General features: G+C 42.3%; 1 protein-coding gene across 2 annotated transcripts in view; it reads right to left on the bottom strand.

The window, feature by feature from the left end:
- PLOD2 (procollagen-lysine,2-oxoglutarate 5-dioxygenase 2) overlaps positions 1-19461 on the bottom strand; it is a 253440-nt gene that overhangs the window by 36707 nt on the left and 197272 nt on the right. For both annotated transcript variants that reach the window (XM_054714121.1, XM_054714122.1), the window contains exons 9-11: positions 9240-9365; positions 7463-7584; positions 2911-3015 (exon numbers count right to left, since the gene is read on the bottom strand). In XM_054714121.1, the coding sequence (XP_054570096.1) occupies positions 2911-3015; positions 7463-7584; positions 9240-9365 (353 nt within the window). The remainder of the gene's footprint in view (positions 1-2910; positions 3016-7462; positions 7585-9239; positions 9366-19461) is intronic.

Genomic DNA, 19461 nt, shown 5'->3' with positions numbered 1-19461 from the left:
AGTGAAAATAAATAAATGGGACTACATCAAAACAAAAAGCTTCTGCACAACAAAAGAATCCATCAACTAAACAAGAAAGCCCACTGCGAGGGAGAACATATTTGCCAATGGTATCTTTGATAAGAGTTTAATCTGTAAAATTTACAGGGAACTCATACTACTTAACAAAAGGAAGATAAACAATCTAATCCAAAAAATGGGAAAAGTATCTAAACAGACACTTTTCGAAAGAGGATGTAAAGAAGGCCAAAAGATATAGGAAAACATGCTCAAAGTCACAAATCATCCAAGAGATGAAAATCAAAACAATAATGAGGTACCATCTCACACCTGTCAGAACGGCTATCATCAACAAATCAACAAATGACAAGTGCTGGTGAAGATATGGACAAAAAGGAACCCTCGTGCACTGCTGGTGAGAATGGAGACTGCTGCAACCAGTGTGGGAAACAATATGGAGTTTCCTCAAAAAATTAAAAATGGAACTTCCATTTGACCAGGGAATCGCACTTCTAGGAAAATATCCCAAGAAATCAGAAACACCAATCAGAAAGGATATATGCACCCCTATGTTCATAGCAGCACAATTTACAATAGCTAAGATTTGGAAACAGCCTAAGTGCCCATCAGCAGTTGAAAACTGGGGTACATCTACTCATTGCAATACCATGCTGTAGTAAAAAAGAAGGAATTCTTACCATTTTCAACAGCATGGATGGAACTGGAGAGCATTATGCTAAACATAATAAGCCAGTCAGAGAAAGATAAATATCATATGACCTCACTCATTTGTGGAATATAATGAACAATATAAAATGATGAACAAAAATAGAGCCAGAGGGGAAATAATATTCTAGAATATAATAGAAGTAATCCTATTATTTGCAGATTTTTAGTATTTCCTACAACTTTTGTGATACACTGTTAGTACAGTTTTGGTAATATTATTATACTTAAAATCCTTTTATTCTCAAAATATTAATGTTTATTGCATGTAATATTATTATTTGTAAGATCATTTTTCTTGAATAATTGGTGTTTATTGCTTATAATATTATCATATTTAACATCATTTTTTTCTTGGGTTATTAATGTTTTTGCATGTAACATTATTATATTTAACATTGTTTTTCTTGAAATAAATAAAAAAACTGAAAAAAAAAAGAATTATACGTTGCAACTCTTTTCCATATGCTTTTCCTTGCATGACGATGAAAATTTATATATATTGTGAAAACTACCTGAAATTTATAATTATCGTAGATAGATATGTGTCTATTAATAGCTATATACTTGGACTATGTATATACAGGTTAAAGCTCAGAAGTCTTAGATTTTTAAGTTGACAGATTATGTATACACTAGAGGCCTGGTGCATGAAAATTCGTGCACTCAGGGAGGGGGGCCCTCAGCCCATCCTGTGCCCTCTCACAGTCTGGGAGCCCTCAGGGGAAGTCCAACTAATGGCATAGGCCCGCTCCTCTGTGGGAGGTGACTGGCGGCCTGCTCAGGGGATGGCATGGGCAGCAAGCGGCCAGCCCCATCCCCCATTGCACCACTGCCACCGTTGGCCTCCCTCTGCAGGAGCGACCCCGGTGGGCCTATCTGGGGACGGCGAGTGGCTGGCCGTGACCCAAATTGCCCTGCCACGGTCGCTGGTGGCCTCCCTCTGAGGGAGGCAACCTGGTGGACGATCAGGGGATGGCGCCAGCCCCCATCACACTACCGCTGGTCATCGCCACCCCCCCATCGCTGTCCCCTCCCTCTGCCCACTGGCCTCTTGCTTGCCAGCCCCGCCCCCCCACCGAGGTCATTCTGCCGTTCAGTTGATTTGCATATTTTGCTTTTATTATATAGGATAGAGTGGGTTAGTAGAGCATAGTAGATTTTTAATATATTTTACTTGGAAAAATAAAAACAGTAACTAACATTCGACTGCTAACCATTCTACCTGTTATGAGAAATAATTGTGTTAATATGTAAACATACCTGGCACTTAATAAGCACTCATTAAAGGTAGGCCCTAGCTGGTGTTTTAAGTGGTTAGAGCATTGGCCCACACACTGAAGGGTCAAGGGCACATACCTGGGTTGTAGATTCAATCCCCAGCCCTGGTCAGGCCGAGTGTGGGAGGCAACCAATCGATGTGTCTCTCTCACATCAATGTTTCTTTCTCTCTTTCTTTCTCTCTCCCCCCACTTCCTTTCACTCTCTCTAAAAATCAAGGGAAAAATTATCCTTGGGTGAGGATTAACAATAACAAATAAAAAAGGTGGGCTATTAGTACAAGTATTAATACTACTAGTAGTGGTAGCAGTAGTATTAATAAGGGAAGGTTTAATATCATCATTATAAGCTGTTACAGATGATGTCTTTTCTCCATTTCAATTCAGTTAAATGAAAATAGGTATAGACTAGTGATGTGGTTCAGTACTAAATAAAACCACAGATCAGGCTATAAAGTAATTTGTACCTCTGAAATTTCAAATTCTAAGAACTACAACTCTGTGTGCAATAAGTTTTTAGGTAAAAAGTTTTATGAAATTCTACTTTTAAAATATCAACAGAAAAATTTAAAATTCCAAATTTTATAGGCATCCGATATATCATAATTTTACTCATCTTTACATAGATAAATAGGACAAATATAATAGACAAACATCACATTTGTGATTGTAACTAACAATAAAAAGTTGTAATTGTTATCAGGTTATTTTCTATTTGATTTCCTTATAGGCAAACTAGTTAATTAGAATTGAAAGTTTATAAGGTGTAGAAAATAACTTAGTGTGAGTTCCCTCAATTTGCTCCTTCCTATTTGTTCATTCCACAGATGTCATTACAGTGTGTCCACACTGATGAAGAAAATGATCATTTTCCAAATAAACTGTGATTAAATTTTTATGATACCTGTTTTGTTCAATCAAAATTTTTAAAGTCCTTGAATTTGTCAAAACAACATCTGCATCCACACTGAAGTAATAATCACAGCTGTCATCCTGACGGCAAAAATCCCTGACATAGAAAAAGAAATAAGAATTAGAAAAAAAAATTTATTTGCTGTTGAAAAATGTTAATATAAAGCTTATATGTAAAATAAAGTTTCTCTAACATAGTTTTCAAAGATAATATTTAAAAGGATAAATATTGTCTTCAACTTCAAAAAGGTCAATTTATCAACATAGATGTTCACAGATAAATCAACATTAAAAATTTTAGGCAGATAAAATATGTTTTCAACCAGTAAATATTTTAGGACATAAATCAACTAGTCAGAATGGCAATTTATAATTTATAATTAAATCCTCTGTGAAAGGCAAAAATAATTTACCCCAATGTATTTATTAACAATATTTTACCCCAATAATTTACAATAATTTACTGCAATGTATTTATTAACAATATTGTAAAAAAACGTTTTTGCACATGCACACAAATACACACACACACACATACACACACTGCAAAATATTGTATATCCACCAGCTCAGCTTTTACTGAATCCTGGAGATACAAGTCAATGACTCTTTAGGTATTAAAACTTTTGGAAGTTGATTTCAGTTTATTTCATTTTTTCTAAGATTGTTACTCCTCTGATTCTTACTAGGGACACTGACTATTATGAATGCTTTTCTTGGTAGTTTTCAGTGCCCAATCAAGACACCGTGGAATGAACCACCTATGATACATGAAATTCTTCCCAGTATTATGGTTCTGCATTTTGGGTCTTCTCTTTCTGGGACCTCAGTCAACACTTTCAGGTATTATCAATGTGTATCTCCACACCACATTTGTTTCTAAGCAACTATCAAACCACTACACCAGGCAGTAGTTAAATTTTTACATGTAATTTTTTAAAATAAGTTTTGAATATGGACCCAAGGATACTCCAATAAAGAAGTTTTAGAACTGAGGAACCAAGATGGTGGCATAGGTAAATGCTGATACTTGGATCCTCCCACAACCACATCAAAATTACAACTAAAATACAGAAACACCATCATTCAGAACTGCCTAAAATTTGGCTAAATGGAAGTCCTACAACTAGAGGAGTAAAGAAGAAAACACATCAAGACTGGTAGGAGGGGCGGAGGCATGGAATGAGCTGGTCTGACACCCACAGGTTGTTTTTTTTTTAATCGGGGGGATATCTTGGCAGAGGAGGCCTCCCATGAGGAGCAAGGGGTCCCAGCCCCACATCAGACCCCTCTGCCCAGGATTCCGGAGCTGGGAAGAGAAGTCCCCATAACTTCAGGCTATAAAACGCAGCAGGGATTGGGGCTGAGTGACACGGAGGCTGCTGGAGAACCAGGCAGTTCCTCTTAAAGGGGCAGCACATGGACTTTCTTGGACTCACTTCCTCTGAGCTCCAGTGCTGGGGCAGCAGCTTTAAAGGATCCAGGGACATACAGAGAGGAACTAAATTGTGTGGCATCTGGGCAAGAATTCGGGACAGCTTTCTCCCAGACAAAAGTGCTGAGATCTCCCACAAACTGAGCTGACTGACAGACACCAAATCTGAGTATCCATCAACCTGGTCCATGCTGTTTGCCCACCCTGGTGATTTCCTGAAATCCTGCCCTACCCAATTTGCAGCCATCCCCAAGATGTTTGCAGTGGCTTTTCCATATGCATGACCTGTTCTGGGCTCAGGCTTCAGACTTTCCTAAAATCTCTCAAATAAGGAACAGCTGTACTCCGTGTGCTCAATACCTCTTGATAAGTGGCCCCAGGCCAACCCTAGCAGCAGTTTGCTAAGGTTCACAGTTTGGTTTCTCCCGAACACTTCCTAGCATAACACAAATAGCTACCATCTGCAGATTGCTCTGTAGCTCATGCCAGGTGGTCCCAGGCAGTAGCTGACTTTGTACCTCTGGGAGGCCGCAGAGCCAGTGCACCCAGTGGACAGATTCAGACTGCACCAGATTACAGCTCTACCACATCCATGAGCCACACACTCAAGGGGTAGACTAAGTGAACACCAAATCCCCACTGAAGGAAGTCCAGCTCCATAAGGATGTCTTCTGTACAGCAGCTCTTTGCAGCAGGTCCTCACAGCCAATTGCCCTGGAGGTCAGTTCCTCCCAGTGATGGCAACAGCAATCAAGCCTCAACTACAACAGGACAGTGCACACAGCCCACACAAGGCATACCTAAAGTGCCCAGCTCAGGTTGACTCGAGAGGCTGAGCCACTGGGCCCACAGGACACCTACTACACAAAGCCACTCTTCCAATTCCAGGAAACAAAGCAGCTCTACCTAATACATAGAAACAAATACAGGGAAGCAGCCAAAATGCAGAGGCAAAGAGATATGTCACAAATGAAAGAACAAAAGAAATCTCTAGAAAAAGAACTAAATACAAGCAAACTACTAGATTCAGAGTTCAAAACAATGATTATAAGGATGCTCAAAGGAACTTAATGAGAGCATCAAGGAAATTAGTGAAAATGTCAAGGAACTTAGTGAGAATTTTAAGAAAATTAGTGAGAACATCAAAGACTTGAAAATGGACCAGTCAGAAATGAAGGATACACTAACTAAAATAAAGAATAACTTACAGGGAATCAACAGTAGAGGACGCTGAGAATCAAATCAAAGATTTGGAATATGAGGAAGCAAAAACACCCAATCAGAAGAGCAGAAAGAAAAAAAGAATCCAAAAGTATGAAGATAGTGTAAGGAACCTCTGGGACAACTTCAAGCATGCCAACTTTAACACAATGGGGGTGCTGAAAGGAGAAGAGAGAGACCAAGATACTGAAAACCTATTTGAAGAAAAAATGACAGAAAACTTCCCCTACCTGGTGAAAGAAATAGACTTACAAGTCCAGGAAGCTCAGAGAGTTCCAAACAAGAGGAATCCAAAGAGGACCACACCAAGACACACCATAATTAAATGCCAAGGGTTGAAGACAGAAAATATTAAAAGCAGCAAAAGGAAGGCAGTACCTATAAGGGAGTGCCATAGGACTGTCAGCTGATTTCTCAACAGAAACTGCAGTCCCAAAGGGAGTGGCAAGAAATATTCAAAGTGATGAATGGCAAGGAACTAAAACCAAGATTACTCTACCTAGCAAAGCTCTCATTTAGAATTGAAGGTCAGATAAAGAGTTTCACAGACAGGAAAAAACTAAAGGAGTTCATTACTACCAAACCAATGATACATGAAATGATGAAGAGGGAGAAAAAGAGGAAAAAAAGGTTAAAAATATGAACAATAAAATGGCAATACATATTTATTAACAACTGAATGTAAAAGTCAAAATAAATGAACAAGGAACCGAATGAACAAAATAAACTGATGAATAAAATAGAACCAGAGGCACAGAAACATGAAACAGACTGATGAATCTCAGAGGGAAGGGGGAGGGAAGCTGGGAAGAAATTAACCAAAGAACTTATATGCATATATGCATTACCCATGGCACAAACAATAGAGTGGTGAAGGCCTGGGGTGAGGCAGGATCCTGTTGGAGGAGGGCAAGGGGGGCGGGAGGGGAAGGGGCAACATTTGTAATACTCCCAACAGTAAAGATATTTTAAAAGTTATAGCATTGTTAGTAAAAGCATCAGCTTGGTTTTTCTGAGATCTGTTTTCCCACCTACACCTCCTTCTCCCCCAGGCAGTATCCATCCCACTGAGCCCTAGGCTTTCCCAGCACGGAACAGGAAGTCACCAGAACTTATTTGCCTTTGCATTAGCAGCTATTAACCCACTGCCTGGAATATTCAATTAACATTTACTGAATAAAAGACTTTTTTTTTTTAATATCTTTATTCAGAGAGGAAGGGGGTGGGAGAGATAGAAACATCAATGATGAGAGAATCATTGATTGGCTGTCTCCTGCATGTCTCCCACTGGGGATCGAACCTGCAACCCAGGCATGTGCCCTTGATTGGAATCGAACCCAGGACCCTTCAGTTCTCAGGCCAACACTCTATCCACTGAGTCAAACCAGCTAGGGCAAAGAATGTTTTTACTATTCAAATAATTTTATTAGTAATCTGTCTGAAGTATTAAAAGGCCTAAACAAATGACCTAAAATATTTCTTTGTTACAGTATCTTCTAGATCAGTAGGTAACTAGAATGTAGGAATACCCTTTTCCCCCTTAGTCTAAGACACTCATTTTTACCACACACATCCTTCAGATAATAAACATTTAAATCACTGCTTACGTAAGTCATACTATACATTTGTCTGAGTATTTTTTAAAATCTTGATCTGTAGTTTAATTAAAAGTTTGATTAAGTATGTAATCTCTTAGCCATTAAAAGAAGAATGTAAGTAACTTCCATGGCCCTTTAAATACAATTGCAGATAGAGTCTCAGAGTAGAGGATGTTCACACCTGTGCTTGCACACACACACACATAATTGAGACATCCAAGTTTAGGGTACTAATTTTTTTTTAAGTTTATTTAGTACAAATTGTTTAAATTAAATTTATTAAAACATACATTCCCATGTTTCTGGCTTCGGCTTGACTTAGATTTTCTTCCGGTCCTACTATTTTTATAGTACTGATTTCATGTTTAGCTTTATCAAAAAATACCTTGATGTGCTTTTCATGATAAACTTCCTGTAACAAAATTTTAAAAGATAAAATTAGTGAGAAAAGAAGACAATAAGATGACTGAAGTATTCATATGTAAGGGTGGGGTCACATTCAAAGAGGTGAATTCCACAATGCACATATTCACTCACAGACCAAATGATAACCAAATTAAGCATGCTTCATTTAAATATCATCTAAATGTCACACATAGAAGCTCAAATAAATACATATAAATATTTTTAAAGAGAAGATATCTCAATATTATTTTAACATTTACTCCTAGACAGGTACTTAGATAAATATTTAAATCCTGGGTTCTTTGAAGTGTTTCTAACTGGGAGTGTGTGTGTGTGGGGTAATGGTGTGGAAATGGCTTATGGGCTGAGAATGTTAGAAATGTGTTATAAATAGCCATTAAAATGCATATTAAACCTAGTAAATATTAATCTAAGTTATAAATAATAATTTTCTGAAATAAATATTTCAATCTTCTGTGAAGTTAGAGGAACAAAAATAATGGTCATATATAAAACAGTGAATATCTTTTTCTATTTTACAAAAACAGTATTTAACAAAATTTTATTGATGGGAAAACTACCAACATAAAGCCATCAAATTAGTTTCATTAAACTGTGCTAAAACTTCGATAAGATTATGTCTTCCTCAGAGCTTTTTATGTATCAAGTCTCATTAAGTATTTTAAAAAGTTTTTCATAGATTGTTAAAACTACTTGAAGCATAAAAACTACATAGAGTTAATCTTTTCTTCCTTCCTATGAAAGGAAGGAAGGGATAAATAAAAGATAATGCAAGGTGGGGCAAATGTAAGCTTACAGTTATTTATATGGAAAATAACACAATAATTAATAAATAATAATATAAGAATAAACTCTGTGTTTCACATACTCACAACTGTAAACTTTTGCCCCAGAATATTATCTGGAAAAGGCAAATGATTAGCTGACATGTACATGAGGAAGGAAGAATAGTGGTAAAAAAAATTATTAGGACAGAAGAGAGAAAACAGCATACTTAACAGCTAATGAGTTTTTCTAGATGATGTTAAATACTAACTGTTTTAAACAGGAAAGAGGCAAGTATGGAAAAGTATTGAGAAAAAAAGTCATTAAGTTCAGATTATATGTGAGAGGTGTTTGGGAAGCTCTGAATATTTCTGAAGGAAAGGAAACTATTCAATCCTTTGGGGAAGAGCATGCCATTGTGGGATTAATCAAAATGATACTCTAGCTGCAAGATATCTCAAGTTCTAATGCCATGGTGTTACTATTAGCTGCAAATAATTTAATGATAGATTCTAAAAACAAAGTGCCAGAACTATTACAAAGGTAAAGCAATATAAGGACCTCCGACATCTTTTTATCACATATTAAGTTGAGCCATTGGAAATGGCTGATATTCAAAAGTTTTTGATCTACAAAGTGTGATAGTTGCATGAGGCTTATCCCAATATTATTATACTAGTTTCTAGACTCTTATCCTTAGGTCTTAAAAATCAGGGCAGTAATTACTCCAAAAAGCCCCTACTTATTTTAGCCGATTGGATTTTTTCCAGACACAAATAAATAATAACAAATAGTTCCAAAGAAAATTAAAAAATACTTTAAAGATTTAATTTAAAAATACTTTTTACATAAACTATTAATGTCTCAAATACTTACTTTGTTATGAATAAAGACTTTAAGTGCTTCTTTTGGGTAATCCAGTGTCAAAAGTGTGTCCAAAAATCGAGGTAGGAAAGGGGTTGGTTGCTCAATAAAAACACCTATTGTTACATTTGGATAGACCTTTGTTTTATAGCAAAAATAAGAAAAATTATCATTAGTGTGATTTTAATTTAAATTCTATTCAAGTCTTACTTAGAACACCAATATACTAGAATATCAATTCAATGTAATCTGCTAAATTTGAGTGAGCCAATGGCAATTCTCTAATACCTGAAATACGTTTTTGTAGACCCCATCAAAGTGATTGATTTTAGTACATCACACATTGGCATTATGAATTAGGTTTAAAGAGGAAATTCACTATCATGTTTATTACACATATATCATTAAGGATATAGCCTACTCTATGATTCAAGGCTTCCTTTATGGTAGGTCATAAAGAAACTTCTTTCAGATCTGCATCTATTTGTACATCATCATAGAAACCAGAATGCTAATTGTGTTTCTCCTTTGGTTTCCATGGCTTACAAGGTCAGTGGATAATTTGTAGAAATAAAGGTCCTAACAAAAAGGCTCTGGAAGTTTATTTCTCTCCTTGAATATCTCTTTTAATAGAATTTATTATATATAATCTAATTTTCATATATACATATATACATATCCTATCTAATAGAAGAGTAATATGCAAATTGACCGTACTTCTGCTACACCCACCAGCCATCCCCACCAGCCAATCAGGAGTGAGTATGCAAATTAATCCAACCAAGATGGCTGCGGCCACAGAGAGAGCAGCAGAGAGGCTTGAGTTTCCCCGGCGATTGAGGAAGCCAAGCTTTCCACACACCCTGGCAGGCCCAGGACTCCACTCAAGGCTACTAAGTTTTAATTATAGAAGATAAATAAATGCCAACAAAAATGGCGGCAGCCATGGAGCTGGAGAGAGCAGGAGGCTAGGGTTGCCCCCGGCGATGGAGGAAGCCAAACTTTCCGCACACCATGGCCTGGCTTGGCCTCCACTTAAGGCTACAAAGTTTCAATTATAGAAGATAAATAAATCCCAACAGAAATGGCTGCCGCCACAGAGGGAGCAGAAGGCTTGGCTCCGCTCCAGGCTACAAAGTTTCAATTGTAGAAGATAAATAAATCCCAGATACCAGGGCAACCGCTTGGGTCACTGGGGGGCATGGCCAGCCTGCAAAGCACCACAGGCCCCTCGCCCAGGCCGCCCCATGCCCAAAGGGAACCCCCACCCTAATCTGGGACACCCTTCAGGGAAAACTGGCTGGCCCCCACACATGCACCAGGCCTCTATCCTATCAAATAAAAGAGTAATGTGCAGATTGACCATCACTCCAACACAGAAGATGGCTGTCCCCATATGGTCAAAGATCCTGCCCCCTTGTGGACACAAGATGGCCAACACAAGATCGCCAGCAGGGGAGGGCAGTTGGAAGGGACTGGGCCTCCAAGGGAGGGCAGTTGTGGGCGATCAAGCCAGCAGAGCAGGGCAGCTGGGAGGGACCAGGACTGCAAGGGAGGGCAGTTAGGGGTGAGCAGGCTTGCAGGGGAGGGCAGTTCGGGGTGACCAGGCCCACAGGGGAGGGCAGTTAGGGGCAAACAGGCTGGCAGGGGAGAAGTTAGACATCAATCAGGCTGGCAGGGGAGTGGTTAGGGGGTGATCAGGCTGGCAGGCAGAAGCGGTTAGGGGCAATCAGGAAGGCAGGCAGGCAAGCAATTAGGAGCCAACAGTCCTGGATTGTGAGAGGGATGTCCAACTGCCCATTTAGGCCTGTGGGATCGGGCCTAAATGGGCAGTCGGACATACCTCAAGGGGTCTCAGATTGGAGAGGGTGCAGGCTGGGCTGAGGGACACACACCCCCATGCAAGAATATCATGCACCGGGCCTCTAATAGAAGATAAATAAATCCTAACAAAAATGGCTGCGGCCACGGAGCAAGCAGGAGGCTTGGGTTTCCCTGGTGATGGAGGAAGCCAAGCTTTCCACCCACCCTGGCCTGCCCTAGCTTCTGCTCAAGGCTACAAAGTTTCAATTATAGAAGATAAATTAATCCCAGATACCAGTGCCCCTGCTTGGGTCACTGGGGGGTGTGGCCGGCCTGCAAACCACCACAGGCCCCTCACCCAGGCCACCCCACCTCCTAAGGGAACCCCCACCCTGATTTGGGACACTATTCAGGGCAAACCAGCCAGCCCCCAACCGTGCACCAGGTCTCTATCCTATCTAATAAAAGAGTAATATGCAAATTGACCATCACTCCAACACACAAGATGGCTGCCCCCATATGGACACAAGATGGCCAGCAGGGGAGGGCAGTTGGGAGGAACCAGGCCTGCAATGGAGGGCAGTTGTGGGCAATCAGGCCAGCAGGGGAGGGCAGTTGGGAGGGACCAGGCCTGCAAGGGAGGGCAGTTGGGGGTGATCAAGCCTGCAGGGGAGGGCAGTTAGGGGTGACCAGGCTGGCAGAGGAGGGAAGTTGTGGGCAACCGGGCCTGCAGGGAAGGGCAGTTGGGGGGGACCAGGCCTGCAGGGGAGGGCAGTTAGGGGTGACCAGGTCTGCAGGAGAGGGCAGTTAGAGGCAATCAGGCTGGCAGGGGAGAGTTAGGCATCAATCAGGCTGGCATGGAGTGGTTAGGGGGCAATCAGGCTGGCAGGCAGAAGCGGTTAGGGGCAATCAGGAAGGCAGGCAGGAGAGGAGTTGGGAGCCAGCAGTCCTGGATTGTGAGAGGGATGTCCGACTGCCCATTTCGACCTGATCCCGGTGGGCAGTCAGACATCGATGGGATCAGGCCTACACGGGCAGGCGGACATCCCTCGAGGGGTCCCAGATTGGAGATGGTGCAAGCTGGGCTGAGGGACAACACCCCCTCCATGCATGAATTTCATGCACTGGGACTCTAGTATATACATATATATACACTGAGTGGCCAGATTATTATGATCTCTGAATGCATGATAATCTGGCCACTCAGTGTATATCTTATATAATAACAGGGTAATATGCAAATTGTCCCTTCAACCAGGAGTTCGACCAGCAGGTAGGCTAGCCAACTGCCCATGTCCCCTCCCCCTAGCCAGGCTGGCTGGACCACACCCATGCATGAATTCATGCACCAGATCTCTAATACACACACACACACACACACACACACACACACACACTAGAGGCCAGGTGCACAAAATTCGTGCACGGGGGCAGGGGGTGTCCCTCAGCCCAGCCTGCACCCTCTCCAATCTGGGATCCCTCTCACAATCCAGGACTGCTGCCTCCCAACTGCTCGCCTGCTTACCTTCCGATCTCCCCTAACTGCTTCTGCCTGCCAGCCTGATCACCCCCTAACCACTGCCCTGCCAGCCTGATTGATGTCTAACTGCTCCCCTGCTAGCCTGTTTGCCCCCAACTTCCCTCCTCTGCCAGCCTGGTCACCCCTAACTGCTCTCCCCTGCAGGCTTGATTGCCCCCAACTGCCCTCCCTTGCAGGCCTGGTCCCTCCCAACTGCCCTCCCCTGCTGGCCATCTTGTGGTGGCCATCTTGTGTCCACATGGGGGCAGGATCCTTGACCAAATGGGGGCAGCCATCTTGTGTGTTGGAGTGATGGTCAATCTGCATATTACTCTTTCATTAGATAGGATACACACACACACACACACACACACACACACACACACACACTGAGTGGCCAGATTATTATGCATTCAGAGATCATAATAATCTGGCCATTCAGTGTATATAAAAGCCTAAGTGACCATCACAACCAAAACAACCAAAGGGATGACCAAATAGCTATGTGGTGCAATCAGGCTGGCAGGGGGTTTAGTGAGTACCGATTAATCGACTGAGTAACAGGCTGCGTGGGGCGACCAGGCCGGCAGGGGGTTTAGTGAGGGACAACCAAATGATTGAGCAGGAGGCTGCATGGGGCAACCAGGCCGGCAGAGGGGGTGCAGTGAGGGGCGACCAGGCCAGCAGGGCGGGGGGGGCAGTTAGGAGTGATCAGGCAGGTGAGCAGTTCTTGTGCCAGTATAAAGCTGTTTTGATTAAGTGGCTTTGTAGTATAACTTGATATCTGGTATAGATATCAAGAGCAACAAGAAAGAATTTAGAGGCAAGAATGAGAAGCAGATTGCATCCACTCTAAGTGGTCCCAGATTGTAAGAGGGATGTCCGACTGCCAGTTTAGGCCCGATCCCCCTAAACCGGCAGTCGGACATCCCCTGAGAGGTTCTGGATTGGAGAGGGTGCAGTCTGGGCTGAGGGGACCCCCCCACCCACCATGCACCGGTCCTCTAGCATATATATATATATATATATATATATATATGTATGTATTTATCTTACCTAATAAAACAGTAATATGCAAATTGACCACACCTTCACTACACCCATAAGCCACGCCCACCAGCCACGCCCACCAGCCAATCAGAAGCAAATATACACGTTAAACCAGCAAAGATGGTGGGGGGAGAGGGCAGCACCCATGCCAGTAAGATCCAAGCCATGATGGTGGACTGGGGCAGGCGGTTAGCACCGGCAGCCGGCTGACCAGGTCCACCATCACCGATCATGGACCAGGGCAGTTGGCATGGGTTAGCGCCTGCAGCCGCTGACCAGGTCCTGGATAAGGGCTTCGAGTCAGCTATCGCCAGTGGCAGCGGCTGACTCGAAGCCCCTATCAGGGATCATGGACCAGGGCAGGCAGCGTGGGTTAAAGCCCACAGCCGCTGCCCAGGTCCGCTTGCCCAGGTCCGCCATCACCGATCGCGGAGCTGGGCAGGCGGCGTGGGTTAAAGCCCGCAGCCGCCTGCCCAGGTCCGCCATCACCGATCTCGGACCAGGGCAGGCGGTGTGGGTTAAGGCCTGCAGCCGCCTGCCCAGGTCCACGATCAGGAATCACGGACCAGGGAAGGCTGCATGGGTTAACGCCCGCAGCCGCCTGACCAGGTCCCGGATAAGGGCTTCAAGTCAGCCATCGCCAGTGGCAGCTGACTCAAAGTCCCTATCAGGGATCATGGACCAGGGCAGGCAGCGTGGGTTAATGCCTGCAGCAGGCTGCCCAGGTCTCCGATCACGGATCCAGGTGGCGTGGGTTAGCACCCACAGCCATCTGACCAGGTCCACGATCACGGATCACGGACCAGGGCAGGCGGCGTGGGTTAACACCCGCAGCCGCCTGCCCAGGTCCCTGATCGCGGATCCAGGTGGAGTGGGTTAGCACCCACAGCCATCTGACCAGGTCCCCGATAGGGACTTGGAGTCTAGCATAAGGAAAAGAATAGTCAGCAAAAGCAGGAGACAAGGTTTCATAAGTTCTCTCCCAGGTCACCACTGTGCTCTTATACATTTTAATTATCCCAGACTTTGCATGATGGGATTTGATTTGGATTATGCCTGATAGAGATTACATGGCATGAATTGTAGGCTCATTCTTTTTGTGGTTGCCTGACTGAGAAAGGCCTTGGAATGAGAGAAGGCACTTTTATTTTCCTTTTTCATTGTTTAGAGGCTGAGGAATTACAGTTATATGAAGAACTTAGTGAGAATGAAAGTCTCATGCTGTATTTTTCTGTAAGTTTTATCATGTGGACTATCAAAAACTTGGTGGGATCCTTTTCAAGAGGTGTTACAAAAATTATGTTGGAATTAACATTCAAGAGTAAAAGGAGAGAAGTGAGTGGTGGGTAAAGGAAAGAACTTTGTCCTAGAAACCAAATAGAAGCCGCATAAACCTTCAGATTCTTACTCATTGTGCTTTGGAGGTATTAAAGGATAATTTTTTAAAAAGGTAAAATCATGACTCATAATCTGTATAGATAAAAGGCTAAGTGACCGACATTTGTCCATCTGTCCGACCAACTGGTACATATGATGCACTGGAAATATAAAAATAAACTTTGACTCGCACATGTGCCAATTTGAATGTTGCATTTGGTGGGAAAGTTCTTTTCAGAGGGGATTTTTGTGCTGCCATGCTATACGATTGGCCATAGTACAAATAAGTTTAAAGTACTGTAGTGTTTGGGGATGTTTCAGACAGTTGTCTCTTAAAACAAATATGAGATCAGAGGATTCTGCTTATAGTGAATGGTTAGTAAAACTTGGAGATGGCAAACTTGATAGCAGTTTTCATTTAGGAATGGATATTATTGAAATTCCCCATGAAATGATTTTTAATGGATCTATTATTTAAGCCATCTTTGGAAATAGTATATCTATAGATAATATTAAAAATATATCTAAACGTGCAATTCTTTGTCCAAAAAATTAGCACATTCAAAAATTAAATGAAGAAATTTTGGATATACTTGATGGAGATTTTCACGCCTATTTGAGTGATGATTCCATTGACTCAACAGATGATGCTGAAAAGGAAAATTTTCCTATTGAATTTCTTAATAGTATTACTCCTTCTGGAATGCCGTGTCATAAAATTGAAAGTGGGTGCAATCATCATGCTATTGAGAAATCTTAATAGTAAATGGGGTCTTTGTAATGGTACCAGATTTATTATCAAAAGATTGAGACCTAACATTATCAAAGCTGAAATATTAACAGGATCTGCAGAGGGAGAGATTGTTCTGATTTCAAGAATTGATTTGTCCCCATCTGACACTGGCCACCATTTAAATTAATTCGAAGATAATTTCCTGTTATGCCAGCATTTGTGATGACTATTAATAAATCACAAGGACAAACTCTAGACAGAGTAGGAATATTCCTACCTGAACCCATTTTTGGACATGGTCAGTTATATGTTGCTTTCTCTGTCGCTTTTTTTTAAAGTATTTTTAAAAAATATTTTATTGATTTTTTTTACAGAGAAGAAGGGAGAGGGATAGATAGTTAGGAACATCGATGAGAGAGAAATATCGATCAGCTGCCTCCTGCACACCTCCTACGGGGGATGTGCCAGCAACCAAGGTACATGCCCTTGACCGGAATTGAATCTGGAATCTTTCAGTCCACAGGGCGATGCTCTATCCACTGAGCCAAACCAGTTACGGCTGTTGCTTTCTCTTGAGTTCAAAGAGCATGTGACGTTAAAGTTAAAGCTGTAAATACTTTATCTCAAGGGAAATTAGTCAAGCACTCTGAAAGTGTTTTTACTCTTAATGGGGTATACAGGAAGACATTAGAATAAGTTTAATCACTTTATCAGTCATTATTTGCATCAATGTTGTTTTTATATTACGAGTTTGTTATTGTTATATCAGTTTGTTATTGTTATATCATTTTGTTATTGTTTACTTATTAATAAATGTATGTATTATTTTCATATACATTGTACTCATTTCCTTTTATCTCTTACACTTTTATTATAGAGAAAGGGCAAATAGCAATATTAAAATATTTCATCTAATTAATTCCCTTTCAATGTGCACGAATTTCGTGCACCGGGCTACTAGTATATATATATTTGTGATGACTATTAATAAGTCACAAGGACAAACTCTAGACAGAGTAGGAATATTCCTACCTGAACCCATTTTTGGACATGGTCAGTTATATGTTGCTTTCTCTGTCGCTTTTTTTTAAAGTATTTTTAAAAAATATTTTATTGATTTTTTTTACAGAGAAGAAGGGAGAGGGATAGATAGTTAGGAACATCGATGAGAGAGAAATATCGATCAGCTGCCTCCTGCACACCTCCTACGGGGGATGTGCCCATATATATATCTTTTCCTATATGGGAAATGAAGTGCTACTTTCTTCATTGTAGAAACAAATGTACTATTTTAAAAGAAAACAAAATACTATTTTACTTTATAATTATCTATAGTAATAAAAAGGTAGTATGTTAATTAGACAAGATGTATTCCGGACAACTTTCCAGATGTCCTTCCTGACAAAGCAGGGCCCGGGTGCCTGCGGCTATGGCCGACCCAGGATAAGCTGTCTGAGGTGCCGGGCAAAGAAGACTCCTGTGGTCCTAGGCAAAGAAGCCGCCCAGCAGTCCCTGGTGAAGAAGCCGCTCCTCCGACCAGCCTCCACCATGGACCTGTTTAGGGAAGTGCTGGAGCCCAAGCACTCAATGGCTGCCAGTAAGTGAGAGGCCGCCCTGCCGGTGAGGAGAAGGGGGAAGGCAGATGGCCTGGTGGCCTCCTGGAGGCCACAGCACCTGAGGTGGTCAGCAGGAGAAGAGGGCTGGCAAGCACGCTTGCCTCAGGCCCTGCCCCAGCGTGTGCACTGCAGCCCTACAGTCCAGGAGCCCTGGAGCGCTCTGCCATGTTCACTGCATAGGAAGACAGGGCTCTGGTAGAGGCACAGGCTAGGGGGAGTGCCAGCCCCCGTGGCCTTTGTGTGCAGCCCCCATGCATCAGCTGCTGGTTGCTCAGCCTATGCTTGGCGCAGAACCTTCGCACGTGGCGCGGCATCCAGAGCCTCTAGTCCACAGTCCTCCAGCCTGGGTCTGAATCGCTATTCCCTTGAGCAATGTTTTTCTGCACATGAGTGTATAAGTTCAGGGTTTTGATTTGTTCAGGGCTACCCCAGAGATTAAAGGAATCACCAGTGTTATATTTCGTGGTTTTGTAATCTGGATGGTCCTACTCTGACCCCTGGGTACATTGGCTCTTGGGTCTCCAAGGAGGTGCTAATTTAGCCTCTCCCTGAGGCCACCCAGCAGGAGCTATGGAGAGATCTGCAGATTCCTCTTCTTTGTTTGGGTTTTGAAGGTGCCCAGATGAGGCCCAGCTGTGAAGCAATGCAAGCTGCTGTGGGGCCTTGGGCCTTCTTTTGGATCTTCTGGGTCTCTCTGACTCAGCTGCAGTTTGTTAGGTAAGTTTAGAATTCAAAGGACCAGGCCATTCATACGCAAAAGCCTCTGTGCTCAGCTTGGATGGGGCAGAGTCTCAGGGCAGAGCAAACAGCAATGCCTTCCTGTCAGCCCTGCCCTAAGAGGCCCCCCGGGTCTCAGTGTCCCATGGTAATTGCTGCAAGCACCTCTTAGAGAAAGCCGCCCTCGAGTTTCACCTGCTGCCAGACAGTCCAGTTTCTCCCCGTATGAGTCTGGGTCCCCAGAGTCTCACCTGGAACTGGAGTTCAGAGCAGTCGGGAGCTTTTGTCTCCCTCCCAGTTGAAAAAGACAGCCACGTACTCAGTTGCCAGTCCTCTCTGTGCACGCGCCTCCATACCTCTGCCTTTCCTTCTGCAGCTCCTCTGAGTCTCAGTGTGCTTTTCCCTTTCCTTCTAGTTGCAGAATTTCCACTCAGCCAGCCTTCCTGTGGTTCTGGATGATATCCGTTTTGTCTTTTAGTTGTAGTTTTGAAGTTGTTGTGTGAGGCAGCAGGTCAGGTGTTTACCTATGCCGCCATCTTTGTTTCTCCTCAACACACATTTTTCTTATATCTATTTTTTTTTTACCATTATATTGCAATTTATTTTACTTTATTTTTTAAACCTTTACTATTCAAATTATTATATATGTCTTCTTTTTTCTCCCATTGACCCCATATAGCCCACCCAAGCCCCTCAACCCAGGTATCCACCACCCTATTGATGCATATATACATACAATTTCTCTGGCTGATCTCTTCCCAACCGCCCACCAACCGCCACCTTCCCTCTGAGATTCAACAGTCTGTTCAATGCTTCCATGTCTCTGGATCTATTTTGTTCATGAGTTTATTTTGTTAATTGGATTCCATATATGAGTGAGATTATGTGATACTTCTCTTCTCTGACTGGCTTATTTTGCTTAGTATAACACACTCCAGGTCCCTCTATGCTGTCTCAAAGAGTAAGAGATCCTTCTTTTTTACTGCTGCATAGTATTCCATAGTATAAATGTACCACAGCTTTTTTATTCACTCATCTACTGATGGGCACTTGGGCTGTTTCTAGATCTTAGCTATTGTAAATTGTGCTGCTATGAACATAGGGGTGCATACATTACTTCTGATTGGTTCTTCAGGTTTCTTAGGATATATTCCTAGAAGTGGGATCACTGAGTCAAATAGCAGTTCTATATTTAATTTTTTGAGGAAACTCCATACTCTTTCCCATAATGGTTGTACCAGTCTGCATTCCCACCAGCAGTGCACTAGGTTTTCCTTTTCTCCACATCCTTGCCAGCAGTTGTCATTTGTTGATATGATAATGCTAGCCATTCTCACAGGTGTGAGGTGATATCTCATTGTGGTTTTAATTGGATATATCTGAAGATCAGTGACTTTGAACATTTTAAAAAATATTTTT

Source organism: Eptesicus fuscus, chromosome 3, assembly GCF_027574615.1.
Source record: "Eptesicus fuscus isolate TK198812 chromosome 3, DD_ASM_mEF_20220401, whole genome shotgun sequence".
Classification (NCBI taxonomy): domain Eukaryota; kingdom Metazoa; phylum Chordata; class Mammalia; order Chiroptera; family Vespertilionidae; genus Eptesicus; species Eptesicus fuscus.
The sequence above is the reverse complement of the archived record's forward strand: the minus strand, read 5'-3'. Positions and strand labels throughout refer to the sequence as shown.